The 21,960-nt window shown below is 38.4% G+C and overlaps 1 protein-coding gene across 3 annotated transcripts; it reads left to right on the plus strand.

Annotated features, from left to right (window-relative positions):
* The first annotated feature begins 5,292 nt into the window (after window positions 1-5,292).
* On the plus strand, window positions 5,293-20,883 carry bcl2l12 (BCL2 like 12). 3 transcript variants are annotated; one of them, XM_037544811.1, is made up of 9 exons: window positions 5,293-5,663; window positions 11,358-11,429; window positions 13,405-13,573; window positions 15,274-15,535; window positions 15,720-15,912; window positions 17,587-17,694; window positions 17,884-17,957; window positions 18,486-18,746; window positions 20,092-20,883. In XM_037544811.1, exons 3-9 carry the CDS (start codon window positions 13,407-13,409, stop codon window positions 20,128-20,130), a joined length of 1,104 nt encoding a protein of 367 aa, XP_037400708.1. In that variant the 5' UTR covers window positions 5,293-5,663; window positions 11,358-11,429; window positions 13,405-13,406; the 3' UTR covers window positions 20,131-20,883. The 3 variants fall into 3 exon arrangements, with proteins under 3 accessions (XP_037400708.1, XP_017552911.1, XP_037400709.1); XM_017697422.2 differs by lacking the exon at window positions 11,358-11,429; XM_037544812.1 differs by lacking the exons at window positions 5,293-5,663; window positions 11,358-11,429 and adding an exon at window positions 13,292-13,309.
* Window positions 20,884-21,960: the final 1,077 nt, after the last annotated feature.

Genomic DNA, 21,960 nt, shown 5'->3' on the forward strand with positions numbered 1-21,960 from the left:
AATAATTTGAAAGTACCTTTACATTGTATGTAAATTTCATGATGAATGGACCAAAAGAAAAGTCCCAAAATTACTTGGAAAAACTTCCATTGACTTACATTCAAGGTAAATAAGTTTTTTTCCCTCAACTGTAAAGTTGCCATTTTGGAGATATGAGGTTTTACTCCGACAGCAGCGATACATACACACATATGTGTGTGTGTGTGTGTGTGTGTGTGATTTACATAATATAACGACCAGGGAAATCAAATCAATTGCATTACGTTTAATTGTGTTGATATAAATTGCACATTGAAAATTTGAGAGTTTAGAAATGTAAATGAAAAATTATGCATACTTTCTTTTTCTGTTTTTTATGCAGGACAAGAAAATATAGGTCTTAAGTGATGTCACATCTATGAGGGTGGAAAGGTGGACGGCAATTCTTTATTTTAAATAACTATTTTATTTGTTGATTGATTTTGACTAAAGTAAGCTACCCTCTTACACTCACCCAACTGAGCCCTGTTAATATGTATAATATATGCATATATGTATATATACAGTTTTAATACTTTAATTAAGGCATCTCGACATTTTACACCCACCAGTTTGGAAAGATTCATCTATCACTCCGGTCACAGCTCTCCTCTCCCCTTCTCTCCCAATCCTTGTACCAGTGTCTAGTTTCAAAGTGACGCTGGACGGGGTTTGGGGGGGGCCGAGTGAGGACCACCATCGAGATCATACGCAGAGTTGCCTTTATTAATGTGAGCATTACTATCCTAAATAAATCCATTAAACAGTATTATTTAACGCAGTCTGCCTGTGTCTCTTCCAACTGCCTCTCCATGTTTCTGCTGAAGAGGGAAAATCACATTTTTTCTTTACAAACATGTTGATGAAGTTTATGTGAGTTTATGTACAAAAAAGGAGTCATAATTCTTTTACATGTCTATTGTCCAACATCTCTTTATCCCTTAAATTAAACAAGCTTTTTCCGTTACTGTGCCTTTAAGACTTGTGTATGTAAATGAGCTCTGTTCTAACTGGCTGCCTCATTTAAAAAGCAGTCTGGGCTGACTTCAGTGTGAATGGGTGGGGCTTAACTACTGCCGACTGATTAGGAGGATCAATGTAAATGTGCTGTTTTTTTGTGACATCACAAAACATGATGAATTCAGAACAGGCTTAGTTCCCTTATATTGATTGTATTGTCTGAGGAGTGAATGAAATGTTCTGAAACTTAAAAAATAAAGGAAATTTCTCCAAACAAGTGGGAAATTTGTAGAAATTTGTATAGTGGCTAATAACCTGGTTTAGTTACTCAGTTCCATCTACTTATGTCCAATTTTGATGCGTTTTGTACTTTCAAATGATAATGATGACCCTTTTACTTCTACTATACCGGAGGTAATGTACTTTCTACTCAGTCTTTCATATTTCATTCCTCATTAGGGTTTAACTTCAAACTCTTATGTCGGTTCTTTGCTGTTGCTCACATCTCTCAGTTTGGAGCATTAGGGTTTTATTTTAGAGCAGAAGGATCCAAATAGAAAGGAATACAACCAAATTTAGCTCCTGTACTGACAACTGTGGAATGACTGGAAGTCCAAAGACACCCCATTAGAGATTTATTGAGTTTTGACCTGATGCCTTTTTACTCAAGCTGTTTTTATTCTAAGCTACCTCTGCTTTTACCTAAAGTGGTTACTCAAAGCTGGAGTCGGTAATTTTGTAGAAAGAAATAAGTGTCCGCTAGTTTTTAAAATAATTCAACCAAAAAAATCCCACCCCCTATATTCAGCCCTCCCTCCAAAACCCCCCCCCTCAAAACAGTCTGACCAGTCAAGACATAGAGCTCATAGTGGTCATTTTCATCACTGCATTTACATTCGTGTTGGACTAATACATAATGTAGCTGCATAATTAGCTGCTTTGTTGGCCACATAATTCAGGAAAATAATACATTCCACCATAAACAAGACAAGATAATTACCTGTCCAACAGAAAAATTGCATCTTTGGTGTCACTTTCCAGGCCTTACAGCTCACTCAGTCTTTGTGGCCGTTGGACCCATGTGGAAAAAAATGTACAAACACATATTTTAACACATTGAAATACATTTTAAAGTTGCAGTCAATGCTGAAATACACTAATATATTGAACATTAAGCCAAATGTTTTTTTAATAAACACATTTACATTAAACTGTATGGAAAAATATTACACACAGAAATATACCATAGAAAAATTAGTGTTTGTAAATATATTTATCAAATACAACTGAAAATGTACAGAAATAGCCAAAATATGTGTCTAATGTACGTTACTGTTGGAATACGTTTTCAAATGAATTTAGCTATGTCTGTAAAGTTTTAGCTATGTCTGTAAAGTTGTAAAAGTCTTTGTTAAGTTGACAGAAAATTGAAAATACAGTGACAAATACAAATAAATGCCTTTTAAATACATTTAACAAATACATTTTGGCCATTTTTATACATTGCGTTAGTGTGTGTGTGTGTGTGTGTGTGTGAGTGACTCCACACATGTGCAGACAAGTGCATGAGCAGAGCATATGCATGTGAGCAGGTCGTCAGGTATGTATGTAAGCAGACAGGCAGGTAGGCTGTGGGAATGAAATGACTGGACAGGGTTTTTACAGTGTTGCAGCCTTTTTAATTATCTGAGCATTTGATTTATTGAACACTATCAAGTATTTCAAGAAATATAACAAAATTGTTCCCAAAAATAAATCACCTGCTCCACCTTCAACCCTTTAACTGGTCTAACATCGCTTCAGTCAAGGTTTAGGCACCTCTACTCACTTCTGATCATCTCCATACAGAGTTTCTCTGAGCTTATTCATCTTTTATCCTCAGTCTATAGAACCTTTTTGACAATGGTTCTATGTAGCACCAAAAAGGGTTCCTCTATTGTTTATGTTGTCAAGTATGCAGCAATAGAAGAGCCCTTCTTGGTGCTACATAGAACCATTTTCAGAAAGGTTGCATAGAGAACCATGTACAACACATTGTCCCCATCAATCTGAAGAACCATTTCAACAGGCAATGAACCATTTAAGCAGGAAAATCCGTAGCTCTGAATAGAACCATTTTTGAGAGTGTAGTACATAAAATGAATCATTTCAGTTAATTAGAATTTAGTGTGATTTACTTGAATTCATTAAGTATGTATTACTCAATGAAGTATCTTAAAAGCTACTTTTTGTGTGGCACTACTTGTCATAGCATTTTAATCTAACACTCCATGTTTTTTGAGTGGAGTCCTGCATCCACCACAGAGGAATTCTGCTAATTTCACAATCACACTTTGTGGATAGATCGTAAATCCCAGCATGACCAAAACAGCAGCGAGTGGTCAATCAGTCGGTTTAACAGATTATGACAAAACATTATGCCAGGAACAACAGCAGTCTAACAACAACTACTACAACAACAGCAGTATAACTACAACAACTACAACAACAGCAGTATAACAACAACTACAACAACAGCAGTATAACTACAACTACTACAACAACAACAGTATAACTACAACTACTACAACAACAACAGTATAACTACAACTACTACAACAACAGCAGTATAACAACAACTACTACAACAACAGCAGTATAACAACAACAACTACAACAACAACAGCAGTATAACAACAACTACTACAACAACAGCAGTATAACAACAACAACTACAACAACAACAGCAGTATAACAACAACAACTACAACAACAACAGCAGTATAACTACAACAACAATAACAGCAGTATATCAACAATAACTACTACAACAACAGCAGTATAACAACTACAACAACAGCTGTATAACAACAACAACAGCTTACTTATTATCATTCTTCTTATTATCAGTACACTGTTAGAAATAAAGGTTCTGTGCAGCTATATTTCTCTGTACAATTTAACTGGACCCTCAAAGGCACAACAGCGGTTTTAAGGCCAAACAGTGAACCTTAAATACGTTTTTTCCAGGTGAAAATTTCGTATTTGTACCTTTTCACAACCAAATGTTTTAAAATAGAACAATAGAATAAAAAGCCTGGAGCTGAGACGGGGTGTGTGGAGTGAGTACAATTTAGAGAATATCCTTTCAGTGGATTATGGTACAGTTATGTTTCCTGACTAAAGGTACTGAGATGTACCCTTGAAGGTACCACCCCAGTGACAAGAGGGGAACTGCCCCAGTGACAGTTTAGTACCTTTATTTCTGAGAACGTAGCTGTGCACTGTTAATTATCACCAGACTTTCACAATAATAGCACAATAGTGTATTCATCATTTCATTAAAATTCAGCTCATCTTAAGACATCTTCTCTAATAATGCAGACATTTTAATTACTGTAATTTATTTACAGCTTATTACTGTAAGTGCACAGCAGAGCAAATTCACAGTAATCTTGTGGTGCAGATGACTTTGGACTCACAGTTTACAGTTACTGGTTTACTGTTAATTACTGTTAACATTGTTCAGTAATTACTGTGAAAGTAAAACTATGAGTCTGTCATTTACAGTGATTTTTTTTACATTGTAATAATAATAATACGAACAATAATAATAATTATTATTGTTGTTATTATTATTATAACAGGGTGATTTCTCAATAATTAATTTGTACATTTACATTTAAAAGTTATTAAGATGTAAACACACTCATTCAGAGTGGTTTGGTGTGAAATGCTCTGTTCTAGAGAGATTTCTTTACAGTGGTGGTGATAGGAACCAGACGTCCACTTCTAAAAGCTGCCTAACAGAAAGTTATTACCCAAAATAGTTATGGATATTCTGCCTGATGACTGTTTACACTAGTTCTGACATCAAATTTAGGCCTGAAGCTCCTTTTTAATAGATTACTGGCGGAGATGTACATGCAGGGCGTTATAAGGCACAACAGTCCCCAAAGAAAACTTTTTTCCAGCTTTAGGTTTAATTTACCATCCTCAACATCCTCAGAACCCACAGGTGGGTTCACTGGAGGTTAGCAGCTTAAATGAAATGGCTGCATTTGTGTTGCGACGCCTGGTTCCTGGTTCCGAAATCTACGTTTCTCTACAATAACCAAATCACAGCAAACCACAGATAAATGACTTCATGTACAAAACAAAATGAATTCCCTTTTAATTTTCATGGGAAAAGCTCCTTTTATTTCTTTCGTGGGTGAAAAAAAGCATTTCTATTTTTATCCTAGCTGCAGCTTGGCTAACCTCAACTGACCAATCCCAGGCGGGGCTTAGTGGGAACGGGGGCGGGGAAGTAAAAACAATGCCGGCAGGCTGGGAGTGAGAGGATAGAGGTGTCCCTCCTTCCTCTTCCCCGGGAGCAGGTCTCCAGAAATCAGTTTGGAGACAAATATGAGCTCCTCACACGGAGGAGGAGCCCACAGCTGAGCTCAGTTACAGCCAGTCGAGCTGTGTGAGCGGACAAAGACGAGAGAGCGGAGTTTTAACACCTTTAACCAAGTTGTGATCAGCGCGGCGAGGAGACTCCCGAGACCGCACGCGGCGTTAAGTCGGACAACTTCTCGTCTTTGTTTGTTTTGTGCGTGAAATAAGCGCTAACTGTGACTTCGACCGAGGGGACCGAGGTCTTCGTCACTGCTGCATGGACACTCGGCCGTCGTGTTGGCGCTGAAGTCCTCCAGTCAGTCCAGGTAAGAAAGAAGGACAAGCTCACATTCGCCTTGCTGGAAGATTTATTGGCCTGTTTTAGAGCCGAAACAGGCCACTGTGACTACAACCCCAGCGAAGAGTCCCGTTCTTAAAGTTTTAATGCAACTCCACTTATTTTCTCCGAGAATTAAGTGGTTTAGATGCAGTCGTTCAGAGAAAGTAGTTTGGTGTGAAACGCTCCGTTCGAGAGAAACTAGGCTACCAGGTCATAATTGTTTACACTGGTGGTGATAGGAACCAGACATCCACCTCTGAAAGCTCCCTCCCATAAACTTTTTAGTTACGTGTGTTTCGTGAAACGTGCGTGAACGATTAGCCTGATGCCTGAGACACTGTTTTGAAACGGGATTTCTCCCTGACCTTCATTTTTAAAATACTTTGATAGTAAAGGATGTTATAAGACAAAACAGCCCCATAGAAAAGTTATCTTTTCCAGATTTATGGCTGTTGACCACCATCAACGTCACGTATATAAACCGAGAATGCATGTAGGTTCACTGGCAGTTCTGGACAGTAAACATATTGGCTGTACTTGTGTAGATGACATGGTGACCACTGGTTACTGTCACCACCACTGTGAAGAAATCTGAGCTGGCATGTCCTTTAAGTACTCAGTGACTTATAGAACTGCACTGGAGCTTCATAGTACATCCAGCATAAGAAGTGAAGTTTGGCTGGGTTCCTCTGCTTTTGGTACTTTTGTGAGGGTCCCCCTGAACAATTAAATGTATACATAATGTATAACATTATGACCACCTCCTTGTTTCTACGCTCATTGTCCATTTTATCAGCTCCACTCACTGTATAGGTGCACTTTGTAGTTCTGTAATTACAGACTGTACATGTGGATCAGACACAGCAGTGCTGCTGGAGTTTTTAAACACTGTGTCCACTCACTGTCCACTCTATTAGACACTCCTACCTTTTCGGGCCACCTTGTAGATGTAAAGTCAGAGACGACAGCTCATCTGCTGCTGCAGAGTTTGTGTTGGCCATCCTCTAGTTCTTCATCAGTGGTCACAGGATGCTGCCCACAGGACACTGTTGGCTGGATATTTTTGGTTGCTGGACTATTATCAGTCCAGCAGTGACACTGAGATGTTTAAAAACTCCAGCAGCACTGCTGTGTCTGATCCACTCAGACCAGTGCAACACACACTAACACACCACCATGTCAGTGTTACTGCAGTGCTGAGAATGCTCCACCACCCAAATAGTACCTGCTCTGTGAGGGTCCATTAGGGTCCTGACCACTGAAGAACAGGGTAAAAGGGGGCTAACAGAGTAGCAGAGAAATAGATGGACCACAGTCTGTAACTGTAGAACTACAAAGTGCAGCTATACAGTAAGTGGAGCTGATAAAAAGGACGATAAGCGTAGAAACAAGGAGGTGGTCATAATGTTATGCCTGATTGGTGTATACATAAGTATAAGGAGATGTGTGATTGTGTGGAAATACCCAGAAAAGTACAAATTTATCAAAACTATGCTGGGCTACATGAAATAAACATAGGCTGGAGTAGTGACTGCTCACCTCTTCCAGTCAGTAATGTTAGGGATGCAAAAGAAATCACAGGCTGGGCAACGTCCACAGTCCCTGCAACTTGAGAATGAATAAAATGCACCCATTTTGCACTGTAGTTTAAATAATCAGCATCAAACAGCAGTCAAATCTGTATGTTTTAAGCAGTGATCTAACAATACTGATCTCATTCTGATATTATTATGCACCTCTAATTATTATTACTAGTGTTAGTAGTTGCACTGTTATAATAACACCATAATCTTGTTGTTATTAGCCACCATCAGGGGTGTAACAATTCACACAATGAGGCAATACAATATGATACTGTGGTGTCTCGATTCAGTACATTTTCTGATACAGCAAAAATAAGGAGTGGCTGAAAACGGGCCTTATTTTAATGCTAATGTACCCATTTTCAGCTTGTTAGAGCATTCAGCATTATAAAAGTAAAACGCTTACAACAAGTTGCAAATTCTAATAGGTTAACCCAAAGCTAACACACTACCCATGAGCTAACCTGCTAGTCATGATACAAAGATATAATATTTTATCATTATTGAGATACATAACCTCACAATATGCTTTTCTGAGCCATGTTAATTGGATTTAGTGCAGCACAGCATCACAAAATTAAATTAAAATCATTGTATTTATGGTGTTTTTTTAAAATGCCGTAGTTTTTTTGTTTGATCCAACATATCAAACCTCAGAAGAACGAAATGTTGTGATACTTATTGTGTGTCAGAAAATGTCTTGAAGTATCATGATATTATATTCATGCCAGGTCACTCACCCCTAGTTTAGACTGTTATAACTTTTATTATTTAGTGATGATATTGATGAAAACGATTGAGCTATTCATTAATACTACTACTGTATTTCTATTGTTAATGCTTCCTTGTGAGAACTAAGACTACTTGACTCATCACCCACTGTTTAGGCCATGCCAGGGTTTCTCCGATCTATCAAACCTTGATAGAGGTTGAAGAGGCGAAATTCTTCTCTCATGGATCTGTTTTCATGCATACCAGGCGTCATCATTCTGTTATTTATGGACTGTTATTATATTAATGGTTGAATTTGTGGGGTATGCTGTTGCTGTTGGAACACTTGTATCTCCATTTTTTTCTCTTTTCTTCATCTGAAAACACCAGCTGCTCTTCACAGTGTACGAACAGTTCATGACAACTGGACCAAAATTACTTGGAATGAAATCTTGTTACATGAATGTACTTTAAACGTGAAGTATTATTTATCTTCCTCCTGTAACAACCAACTGTATATAAGTTGCAGCTTTAGGTCAGTGTTTATAAATGCTTTAACCGTTTTCTCAGCTCACAGCATCGTGGGCGATATGGCAACATTATAACATCACAATATTTCAGGACACCTTCTTGATTCACTATATAGATCACTATGTTTTGTTTTACAAAGTTCGATAAGTTTGAGCACTGAAAGAAAGCCCTGATATTTAAAAAAAATAGTATGAAAAAGCGACGAGTAAAATGATTTTATTCAGTGTATATACTTTGCTGCAATAAATCTAAATAAAATGGACTAATTCAGCTCTTATAGTACTGAAATGCAGTGTTCTTTAAAGCTGCACTGTATAAAATGTGGATTTGGCAAGATCTCTGGTGGAAGTGTGTAACTGCACGTACTGAGGAGAAGGCGTTTTGTAACGTGATAAATTTGATGATTGCGAGCATGTTTAAAGGGTATTCAAAGAGAACTTGGTCAAAACTTGGAGAAGGACGTGTCTTCTGAGGATTGAAATGAATTGTCTACTATTGTTATGAGATCTTTGTTAGTGTAATGTTGATTTTGCGTTTGAGGCCTAAACATTGATCCAGACTTCTATCTGAGCCTGACGTTAATACGTAACGGTGGATACCATGGTCTGACATAGTCCTACAAAATCTGAAACAACACTTATGACTTAAATTATTATTTTGTTCATTTATTCATGTATTTATTTATTTACTTACCTAATCTCAGTAGTGCTGCTTATTTAAACTTAACCAAAACAATTCTTACATAGTGCAGCTTTAAGTACTGTGTAACGAGGAGCGAGGAGGTGGACGCATGTGCTGAGATAAGCGAGATTTATTAAGGGCAAATCCAGGGTCATGGTCATAACAGTCCAGGTTCAAGAAGCCAATATGGAGTGATCGTGGGGCAGACAGGACAGACAAACTAGAATTGAGCAGAACGAAACATCCAACACAGCAAACATCTCAAACAAAGACCAGCAAACACAAGGGGCCAACAGATTTATTAAGGGCAAAAATGCACATGCGCTAAACCAAAACACGAACGCACAGACTGGACTGGGAGGGGCCAATCGCGACATACTGATGATCACAATATATTCAGGAAAGTATACTGTGATATAATTTACCACTATAACGATAAACATCATCATATTTCCCAACTTGTCTATTGGATGTATTGGGTACCAAAGCTAAAGGCATCAATGGGTATTAAACAGCAGTCCCTTGTATATGTGGGTGATTGTATCTTTTGTCAGCAGATGCACATCTGTCTCACAAACAGCTCACTGTTTAACTCTCTGAACCATTAGTGGCACCAGAAAGAAGACAAGCATGACCGTGTCTTCTTTCTGCTGCCTCTTACTCTTAAACGCAGCAGATCTGCTTTAGATTGACTGTTAGTACTGATGACATTCAGATAAGCAGCTGAACGTTTTTTTAGGCAGAGTTGTGGCTTTTCGCCACGTCACACAGCCACGTCACATTTGCTGGCTTTCTGAGGAGGGACGGGCCTGATCATGTGTAGAATGTATGTAATGTGGACAGACTGGAAGTTCCAGGTTCATCTGTGTGATGTGAATTAAAACACTTCTGCTTTCACTTCTCTGGTACTTCCCTCATATAGTGGCGGTTACGCTGATCGCATGTCTGCTGATATGATGTCTCATACCTTTAGCAGTAGGTCAGCCTAATAAAGCTTTTACTTTCATTTACTATTTAGTTCAAATGTAATTACAGATATGTTAAACATCTACCTTTCACCCCCTGGCCACATTATTAGAAACCCCTACATTATGTTTCCACTCACTGGCCATTTTATTAGAAACATCATCCATGTGCTTCCACTCACTGGCCACTTTATTAGAAACACATAATTTATAGGTCCACTGTACAGGTGAACATTTTAAAGACCGTAGTCTTTTACTTTTTTGTAGATAATTTGTGAGGCACCTACCATGCATTGTTGGTCAGTTTCTGACCACAGGACCGTGTGCTCCATACAGAAACCAAGCACATATTTTCTGTTCTGAAAAAGGTCTAAATTTAATTTACCTGATCCAACCATCGTTTCCAAAAGTAAGTGAACTAAATAACAAAGTTGTGTTGCTGAAATATATTTTATTGATGTAGAAGTGATGTACACATCTGACTCATGTAAATTCAGTGCATTGCTTTTTTCGCAGTTAAGGGAAGGGTACTGCAGTGAGAGGAAGAGCAACAAGGATTGGTCACTTAAAAGGAAGACTGTAGTAGAAGCCACAAGGAAACATCACGATTGCATAATGTAGCTGGGCAGTCCAACAGCATAAATAATCATATATCAATGCATTCCAATATTGCATATGCATCAGGAACAAGTCACCAGACCACTTCACCCTGGAATATTTTTTCAGTGGGGGATGGCCAGGCCTGAGGATAGTTTGTGAAGTCAGAAGTACTTGGCAGGGGTGGCTAATCAGTTCTGTGTGACCGTCTCGGAGGGTGTTCACCAAAATAATTTTCTTTTGTTGGAACATAAATACGTCCTTTATGTGTTCAAGTACAAATGATAAAACTATATAATTGGTTTGCATATATCAGCCATTTGTGGTAACAGCCAGTGCAGTGTTAACGATTAACAAATGATGTGTTGAGCACCCTAATACAAATGTTTTTGATGTTCAATTACAAATCAATAAATCTATAAACTGGAGGGTGACTGATATGAAAATTATGTGACCCAAACCAATTTCAAGGCCTAATATATAAATTTGGCCAATATAATTTTACACCAATATCAAGTTGGTTTGGCTTATTAATAAACTGTTATTAATATGCTACTAGTAAGTTGATCTTAATCTCCTTGTTTTCTTCTTCTTATTATTATTATTCCACAGTATCACCACAAGTATCAGAGAAACAGATGGACTACAGTCTGTAACTGTAGAACTACAAAGTGCAGCTATACAGTAAGTGGAGCTGAGAAAAAGAACCTGCCTGATTGGTGTATACATAAGTATAAGGAGATGTGTGATTGTGTGGAAATACCCAGAAAAGTTCAAATTTATCAAAACTATGCTGGGCTACATGAAATAAACATAGGCTGGAGTAGTGACTGCTCACCTCTTCCAGTCAGTAATGTTAGGGCTGCAAAAAAATCACAGGCTGGGCAACGTCCACAGTCCCTGCAACTTGAGAATGAATAAAATGCACCCATTTTGCACTGTAGTGTAAATAATCAGCATCAAACAGCAGTCAAATCTGTATGTTTTAAGCAGTGATCTAACAATACTGATCTCATTCTGATATTATTATGCACCTCTAATTATTATTACTAGTGTTAGTAGTTGCACTGTTATAATAACACCATAATCTTGTTGTTATTAGCCACCATCAGGGGTGTAACAATTCACACAATGAGGCAATTCAATCTGATACTTTTCTGATACAGCAAAAATAAGGAGTGGCTGAAAACGGGCCTTATTTTAGTGTTAATGTGCCCGTTTTCAGCTTGTTAGAGCATTCAGCATTATAAAAGTAAAACGCTTAAAACAAGTTGCACATTCTAATAGGTTAACCCAAAGCTAGGCCATCCACAGGACGCTGCCCACAGGACACTGTTGGTTGGATATTTTTGGTTGGTGGACTATTCTCAGTCCAGCAGTGACACTGAGATGTTTAAAAACTCCAGCAGCACTGCTGTGTCTGATCCACTTAGACCAGCACAACACAGACTAACACACCATCACCACATCAGTGTCACTGCAGTGCTGAGAATGATCCACCACCCAAATAGTATCTGCTCTGTGGGGGTCCATGTGGGTCCTGACCACTGAAGAACAGGGTAAAAGGGGGCTACAAAGTAGAACTACTATGTGCACCTATACAGTGGAGCTGATAAAATGAACAGTGAGTGTAGAAACAAGGAGTCATAATATTATGGCTGATCGGTGTGTGTATGTATATGTATGTGTGTGTGTGTGTATATATATATATATATATATATATATATATATATATATATATATATATATATATATATATATATATATATATATATAATATTTATGTAGGTCATGGGGTGTCACTGGACAGGTTTATATATATATATATGTGTGTGTGTGTGTGTATGTATGTATGTGTATATATATATATATATATATATATATATATATATATATATATATATATATATATATATATATATATATATGTGTGTATGTGTGTATGTATGTATGTATGTATGTATGTATGTATATATGTGTGTGTGTGCGTGTGTGCGGTACAATGTCTGATTGTAATGAAAATGCAGTGTTAGGCTGGGCTTATCAACAGCACAGCCTTCTAAAGTTTCTCCTGTCCTCACAAGATCGAGAACTAGTATCCTGGTGATGCAGCGACCTAAAAGTTGTTGATATTTTTGCTGGTACAGATAAAAAAAAGACTCGGGTATCAGTCAGACCCTGCTTTAGACAGGCAGAGAAAAGCTACACATGCGATATAGTACTGACCACAAACTAGCACTATTATAAAGGTCAGGCAGTATTTGGGTTACTCTGTAGATTAACATACTGAGGAACACCTCAGGCACTTCATTGGTAATTCTGATCTAGAACATGACAAGTTTGCAGTTGGAACAAGTTTGGACGGTTTGTTTTGCTTTCAGTGCACAAGTTTAACCCTCAGCTCTTGGCTCTGTTCAGTGGTGCTGGCACGACTTTTACTTTCACATAACGCGAGAACGAGGCGAGAATGCAGAACCGCGCTGTGTGGGTGGCAGTGATTCCCGCGGTTCAGCGTGTTTCTGCAGGATCTTGCAAAATGCCACATGAGAGTGATTCACAATGACGTGAGGTTTAATAGAAGAGCTCTTAAATGTTTTGTGTTCTCTGGAGCTCATTTGTAGCTGGAGCGTCCGCAGTACTGTTCTTCTCTCTTTCTCAGGGATGTCTGTGGAGGTAGTTGGACCTCCCTCGCCCACTCCTTCTCTCATTGAGGTGAAAGAAGAGACGCGCTTGGTGCTGAAGAGTTTTCTTCGCAAGGCTCTCTCCTCCGCCCCGGCGGACCGTCCTGGGAGGATCGGGGGTGAATACCACGACCCCAACAAGTTCAGGTATATTATTTGTCTGTGATTTAATGACTGCTGTCATCATGGCCACTGCGTGTTATCTTAACCTGAGCTAATCTGTCAGATTTTTATTCAGCATATTGGGTTACAATGAAATGTCATATTAGAATTGAATTTGTTTTAGATGATGTAGGTCAGGTCATGTTGGGTTCAGACCAAATTTAGCTGCACTTGAGCCAGTTTGGAACAAAATTTCAGGCCTGATTGAACCTCTAATCTGCTCATTGGCTTTTATTATATGTTTCAGAAGAATTCAAAGTAGCATGTTAAAATTGGATGTACTATTCAACAGTGATGTTCAGATGTGTGATGGAGTTTAGAAAAGCATACCAGCTCAGATTTCCTTACAGTGTTGTTGATAGGAACCAGCGATGTCTGTAGCAAAAATACAGCCATTTTATTTCAGATTTTGTCAGTAATCCGCTCAATGCGTTTACATGAACTTGAGTAATCAGGTAATGGGGAAAATAGGCAATAACCAAATTTCTGTTTTGCATCCAGCCAGTAAACTCAAAGAAGAAGACGTGACGTAAACGTAACATAAAACTTAAGCTTCATGCCACATCTTTTTTGTTAAGTATTGCTTTATATGAAAATACAAACCTTTTCGTCATGCGTGTGTGCACCGTGACCTTATTTTCACACATGTGCAGACTGAGGAATCTGAAAGAAATCAGAGTAAGAGTTTACAGGCATTGAGGAATCTGATTACTGTAGTAATGTAGTAGTGCTACGTTTTTAAAAATACTATCAAAAACTGTGAACACTAACCACTAAACCACTAAAAAGGCCAGTTACATATATCCCCAAACCTAACCCTAACCTCAAGGCAAAACCTACACCTAGTCCTAAATCTATCCCTAATATTAATGTTGATGATAAGCAACTGAGCATCACCAGAAAGTTTCTTAACGATTTACATGACTGTAGATCATCTATAAGGGACCATCAAAATAAAGTGTGGCCCAAAACTGCAAAAAAAGTAGGCTTTATGCAAAACAATTGGCTACAGTAACTACAGATAACTGTTAAATCTCTTTAAATGTCCCCAGTGTATGGTAGGTTTTTAAACCTGCCTGCTTGCTAGAACTAGACACCTGGCATCATTTCTTTTTATAGTGCTGTCGCACATTATGTTGCAATGCATTCTGGGTATTGTAGTGCAGCCTATGGTGAAACCAGCTAATATTAATAGAAAATTAAAATAATTTTGCGGGTTGAACAGGACTGTTTCACAGGCCTCACTTGACCCACGGGCTTTGAGTTTGACACATGGGCTCTAGATCCAGTTGAATGTGATTAATTTGCTCTCCTTATAATGATACAGACATTTGATCAATGTTCTACAAGCTGGTGAAAGCATATTGTATTGAATTGTGACAATTTATCACAATAATAATATTGTGATATAGCCCAGCCCTTAAATGTTCCATGTTCATGAAAATGTTCCTGAGACCTTAGAAATGTTATATAACCTCAGCAAACCAGTCAAACACACTGTTGGAAAAAAATTGTCCAATAGTAAAATGTATATAATAGATACTAATATAATAGATAATAGAAATGTATGTAATGGATCAGGAGCTCATTTTGTCTGAAACTGTGTTAACTGCAGCTATTAGAAGTGCCGATTTTGTCTCACGGATATTGTTCTCCGTCTGCATCTCTCTTTCTGTCCATCACAGTGCATTGTTAAAGGAGAAGCAGAGGAAAGATGAGAGTGAGTGGGACTCTCTGGATGAACAGATAAGTGCAGCGGAAGAGAAGAAGCATGGGATTAAAAACCTGATAAAGAGGCGACTGAAGCCGCGTCCATCCACATCAGGAAAATCAAAGAAAGACGGCAGTGCTGACCAATCACAAAATGGCACTCTGGAGAGGCAGTCGGGACAAGAGAAGGGGCTATTATCCAAGAACGGCAACACTACCATCAGGTCACTCAAAGAGGTGAAGAAACAATCCTCATAAGAAAATACAGTAAAGGCTGCTTACATATTAGAAATTCTACAAACAAAATAAAAATGCTTACAGTTTCCACAAGACAATGTTTTCTACTTTTTTATTGGCCTTTTTTATTCTTTTCATTATTCATTTTCAGCTGTGGCTGATAATTCTTTCTGCTCTCCTGCAGGATGAGAAGTCCTCTGCATCTGAAGAGGAGGGGGAACGAAAATTGAATGAAAAGAAGAAAAAGAAAAACAAACTAAAACTGTCAGAACTGTTTTTAAAAAAAAAGAGCTTAAAGAAAGAAGATCGTCCTGTGCGGCCATCCTCGCTTCCCATCGACAAGACACATGACCCCTCTAAACCTGCCCTGTCGCCGTGTAAGTTTGCACCCACACAGGAAGAAGCGATGACCACAACACAAATATGGCTATTTTATTTAACCACCAGTGAACCTACACGAGTCTCCTGAGTTTATACACTGTAAAAATGATTGTGTTTTAACTTAAAAATGTAAGCATATCCAAGATATGTTACAATTTTGAGTTTATAGAACTTTGAATAATAAAGTAACAGTATGAAAAGCTCACAGAAATTTCCTGGTACTTATATTACAAGTTTAATGAATTAATGAAATTTTAAGGCAGTCACTTACTTTTTTACATTAAAACAACAAGCCATTTTTAAAGTGTATAAGTGATGTTGAAAGTGGTAAAATAGTTCTAAATAAAAAAAAAAACCATGAATTTTCTTTCTGGGCTTTTTTTGCCCTGCATGTACCTACATATATTTTAGGCCAAAACCTTCTCAAAACTTTCATAAAAACAAATGCTCAGGCATCAGGCTACGTATTCATAACCATTTCAAGTAATACGTTTCTGAGAGGTAAATTTAAATGTAATTACGTTATGACTGAAGTTTGGGAGAAGAACATGCCTGAAACCCCTCCTTCTTCCAATCTAACACCCTATAAATTCACATCCTCACCTTCCATTTCCATTACGAAGGGTTTGCAGTCTGGCCTTCTAGCGACAGGCAGAAACTGCCCAGAACTCCGCCCCAATTTCTGAGAGTTCTCCACCTTCCTCAATCAGTTTTCCTTCATACTACCACCACCATGTTGTTTGCATTGGCTGAGCTCACCAAGAGGCATTAAACGCTTCAGACGCTCGGTTCCTATCACAGTTAAGACAGTAGAATCTCTGGAATGGAACAAAGCCTGTCTGAATAACTTTGTTTTCATCTCAACCAGGTAATTACAGGCAACGTTTGAAAAATCTGTGGAATTTCCCTTCAGTGCAGGACTGTGAATCAGATCAGCATAGTTATGTTCCTGAAAGTACCTCAAACGTGCACTAATTACCAGTGCTTGCTGTTATTACTTGTTCTCCTGCTGTAGGAATATGAACATGAGAGATTTGTAAATGTGTATGTAGCTTTTTATAATTTGAGAAATAATGCTAAAGTTCATTTCTATCTCAGAATGACACAGAGAAACTTGTTCATGCATTTGTTACAAGCAGCGTTGATCACTGTAATGTTCCTAAGAAAACGGCCCATTCCTTACAACTTGCATAAAATGCAACAGCACAGATCAAAACAATAACAAAACAGAGAGTTCAGATCACTCCCATTTTAAAAGAGCTGCACTGGCTGTATTGTTCAGGATAGATTTGAAAGTTCTGCTACTAGTTTTTAAGGCTCTAAATGACCTTAAAGCTTACATCATAGAGTGTCTCTCACCATAGAGTGTGTTTATGATCTTGGATATGTAGATAGTGGCCTTCAATAAATACCTTCTGTAAAATACAGAAAACAATTATTATGCTTCTAAGCTCAACTGTGGAGCTCAATTCCACCTTATATTAGAAAATCAGCATTTAATTGAAACTCTGCATCTCGTGGTTTTTGTCTTTTAATCTGATCTGTGTCTTTCTTTCGTCTTATTACTGTTAAGCTTTGTCACCTGTCTGTAAAGCACTTTGAGCTGCCACTAGCATGAAAAGGGCATTATTATATTTTTACTATGAATATCTTGACATGTTTATCTCCAGCTCACCCTCCTGAGTTCTACGATGGTGTGGCTCACACTTTGGACCGTATTGCTCAGGACAGTGTTAAGAGGAAATCCCCTGTTAAACCTGAACCTATCCAGCCTAAAGGTAATTCTGCACGTGATTTACCCCAAAAAGAATCCTGTCCGTTACCATTTTCTTTCTGAATCTGTTTTTGATTGTTCTGGTCTTCACTAATCCGGTCAAACAGGTAATGTTACCTGAACAATGTGCTGATTCATACTGGGTGTTTTCCCTCTTCTGTTTTTCTCCCCTCTTGACTCTACCTCCTCACAGAACACGATAAAGAGGCCATAGTCCAGGCACTTGTTCAGGTGCTGACCACGGAGGGGGATGCGATCAATGAGAAGGTGACCACCATCAGCTATGTGATTATTCCACTCTCGAGCTCTCCAGCTGCTGCAGAAAGGCCAAAATGGGCTGAGTGGGATAGGAAAATTACTTTGAACAGACACAAAAGTTTTGTGCCTTGTAATCTCTTTGGTATCACAGGTGTGAATCATTGAGCAAACAGCTAATGATTCAGCTGTGATTCATAGGAATACACTGAATACATAAATTTGACTGGAGGTATTTGCACAGTAGTGGAACAAAGACAATAAAAACATTGACTTATTATCTAATCCGTTTAAAGTTAAAACCTTTGCACTCGACTGCACCATTCTCGATAATTCTCAAGAGAGCAGCCATGATGTTTGATGGTATGTCATAGTTTTTGCTGTGTACTGTAGTTAGCAATCATGACATGAAACATTCTGATACCTGTCATGGCCATCAGTGTATTTTTACCACTTTAAGTCACAGTCATGGAGAAATGCCTCTCACCACGAACAGCAGCAGGAATAATGTCTCATAATTGGTTCCTGTGTGTCTTACAGATCAACGCTAACCCGCTGCTGCGCTCCTCCCTCAACCGTCTGTCCTACGCATCCTTTGCAAAGCTGCTGGACACGTGTGCCAGTGAAAGCGTGGACCCGCCCCTACCTGCTCGGGTAAGCCCCACCCTCCGACGCGTCGCCATCACCATGGAGGTAACCCGGCGCGTCGTCACGGCAACCGGAGTCCCGCAACGTGTGGAGGGTTTCGCTGAACGCTACATGGAGAACTTTGCCCCGTGGGTGAAGAGCCACGGAGGATGGGTGAGCAGCACACTCGTTCATCTCGTTCTCTTTACAGCATTCTTCACATACCTGGGTTTTTTCATCGTTTCTCTCTCAAATCTGTCTCTTTCTGTCAGTTTCTTTCTTTCTCTTTTCAATTTCTCTCTGTCTTACCCCCATCTCATTTTCCTCTTTTTCTCTCTCACTGCTTCTCTCTTTTTTTATTGTTCTCTCTGTCTTTCTCGCTAATTTTCCTTTTTTGACCCTTTTCTGGCTCTTTCTGTCATTTCATTGTTTCTGTCATTTTCTTTTTCTTCACCTTCTCTCTTTTCTCACTTCTCTGTCTCTCTCATATTTATCTAATTTCTCTTTTTTTCCCTTTCTCAGATTTTTCCCTCTTTCTGTCTCCAATTTTGTGCTTTTTTTTTCTCCCGCAAATTTTTTCCAAAGTTGTTCTTTCACACTTTATCGCTCTCTCTTTTTTGCTCAAATTTTCTGTCCGTATTTGTTTGTATTTATTTGGCCTCTCTCTCTCTCTCTCTCTCTCTCTCTCTCTCTCTCTCTCTCTCTCTCTCTCTCTCCCTCTCCCTCTCCCTCTCCCTCTCCCTCTCCCTCTCCCTCTCTCTCTCTCGAGCTTTATTGCTATGTATAATGTGGCCAAACTGTTCAGCACAGTCAGGAGTGGGGCAGTTCCTTTATTTTTGATTTGGGTGATCTGTGTTGTGTTTAATATATATAGGGTGAGGCACTGTATTTGAAGGCTGTTGCTACATGAAATCAAAATATTTTAGTATAATTATGCACGACTCTTTGTGTTAAATAGCTGGTCACCTGTTACTTTCCATGTAGCACTTTATTTCATTTCATGTTGTTAAAATAGCCAAATGATTTTTCTTCTAATGCCAGATTGACCCACTACAGAGTAAGTAATTTGTTTTGCAGCTTTGCCTCATAGAAACCATGTGAGCTTCAGGTGTATAAAAAAAATCAATCAGCAGCCTATTTTACTCTAAAGAAATCAGAATGGGCCTTAAAAATAATGATTATGTATGTAGGGCTTAAGGAGGAACTAAACAATGTTAGCTTCACTCAGTAATTATCATTGATTTGTCTATATATTTTACTGTTTACTGTGTTCATTACACTACAAACCAGTGCAGTTACTGACAGAATACCATCACTCATTCTCTCTTTTCTCTCGTTTTTCTCTTTCACTGGTTTCTCTCCCTCACTTTTTTTTTCTCTCTTTTTTTTTTGTCTGTGCCTTACATGCAGTACGTCAGCTGTGTAGCTGTACATGTGACCAGAAGGTGGCAGCATTGAGTTAGTTAAGTGGCTACTGCTACAGTTTGTGTCTGCATTAACCTTTTCTCTATATTTGCAGGAGAGTATCGTCCAGATGGAGGCACAGGAGTACGACTGACCACTAAGCCATGCAATAATGTGAAGAAGGACGTACTCTACCTCATTATGATATGATCCTTACACTGTGACCTATGACCTGTGAGGTAAAGTGAACAATGACCAGGGCAGAGCCGGCAGAGACCCTGCTGTTAGAGAATCACTGGAGAAGTTTAAGGGAAGCCTGACCAAGAAATGACTAAAAAACACCAGAGGGCGTGAATAAGCCAGTGGGGGGGTGAATGGAGAGAAATGGCTAAAAAACAAAAATGAAACGCTTCTCTAGACATTTACACTGAATCTTTCTTTAATTTTGGAAGGTAAAGGGATGTATTCTATTTTAAAAAAATCAAAGACAACTTAACAATATATTTGTTTTTTTACAGCATAAGGTTTGGGGCAGTAGGATGATGGTATTACTGCTAAATTGGTTGGCCAGCTGATTAAAGCAGTTCCCACTCAGCTGCTATCAGAAAGTTCTATAACTGGAATTTATAAATGATGAAAATATGACAAAAGATTTGGAATATTTGATGCTAATATGTGTTAAAAAAATGAGCCATTTTTCTTTAAAGATTTACAAAACGTTTAGTTTTGCACAAATAGCTCTATTGGAACCCATTCATTTTGGACTCCTCACTAGAAATTCTTTGACCAAGGCATTAACGCTACTAATAGTGACTGTCAGTTTTTTAATAATGTATTTATGTTTTTTAAAATGCTGGAAGTTTTTACTGCACATTTTTATACCAAAATATAAGTTATATCAAAGAAATGTTGTTGACGTTTTCTTTTTTGTCTTATACTGCAGTAACAAACACACAGAGGACAGAGTGGAGAAGTAAACCATCGTTTACTAGTTGAATAGACTAACTCACATAACAAATAACAAATCAACAGAAAACTCTTCAGAAGTCTTATGTAAATCATGTGGCTGGATGTGTTTTGTGCAGTGGCCATCTAATCTGTTACGACTATTCATTTTGATCCACCTTAAGAGAAGCGAACGGCACATTATATGTACACTACAATTACATAGCAACTCCCGAATTAACATTTTGACTTAAAATGTCTAAAAATCCATAAGAGGAGGTGCCTTAAAGGGCAAGATTCCAGAATGAGATCAACCAAAATACAACACTAATAAGAACAGACCAGCTATAGCATACAGAGGATACTTAGGACTGGGATCTTGTTGCTCCATTTTTGTTCTTTTCTTTTTCACATAATTTGCAGTCATCAACTGGCCTTATCGACTGACAGAGTAATAGAAACACCCCAAAATAAATTGGAACAAATTCTCTTTACATTAAAAGCTAATTGTTTTTGCCCTCTCCCAAAAAGTTACACATATTTTGGAGGTTTTGTTCTGACAGCAAGGACGTACATGTATACAGACAGGTGACAAATTAAAGGAAAAACAGTGACCCCTCATGTCCTGTGAATGGGGGCACTGTCATCATGGACGACATCACCTCCATCAGGACAGCAATGTTTCATCATAGGACAAAGTTGATAAGTCTGAATAAATGTATTGATTTGTAGTGGTCCTTCCCGTTAGACAGACAAATGCCCCAAACCTTGCCAGCGGAATCCCCCCACAGCGTAACTGAGCTACCAAACCCCCTCACTATAGGGGTCAAGCTTTCAGGTTTGTACTTTTCTCTTGATGTACGCTGCACATGCACTCACCCACGTATGGAGAATATGGTGGATGACTTATCAACATTTCTGTAGACCAGCTAAAGCACCACTGACCTCTCAGATGGTCTTTGGACTTTATGATGGGTTTATGCGCTGCAGCCCACCTATGATATCCCTCTTTAGTAGCAGACTGTCTGTAGACAGTCTG

The sequence above is a fragment of the Pygocentrus nattereri genome, chromosome 14 (assembly GCF_015220715.1).
Source record: "Pygocentrus nattereri isolate fPygNat1 chromosome 14, fPygNat1.pri, whole genome shotgun sequence".
Classification (NCBI taxonomy): domain Eukaryota; kingdom Metazoa; phylum Chordata; class Actinopteri; order Characiformes; family Serrasalmidae; genus Pygocentrus; species Pygocentrus nattereri.

Excerpts from the sequence above, each read along its gene's own strand:
- bcl2l12 (XM_037544811.1), top strand. The coding sequence starts at position 13,407 with ATGTCTGTGGAGGTAGTTGGACCTCCCTCGCCCACTCCTTCTCTCATT. Across the intron at positions 13,574-15,273 it reads CACGACCCCAACAAGTTCAG|TGCATTGTTAAAGGAGAAGC; the intron begins GTATATTATTTG and ends TGTCCATCACAG. Across the intron at positions 15,536-15,719 it reads CCATCAGGTCACTCAAAGAG|GATGAGAAGTCCTCTGCATC; the intron begins GTGAAGAAACAA and ends GCTCTCCTGCAG.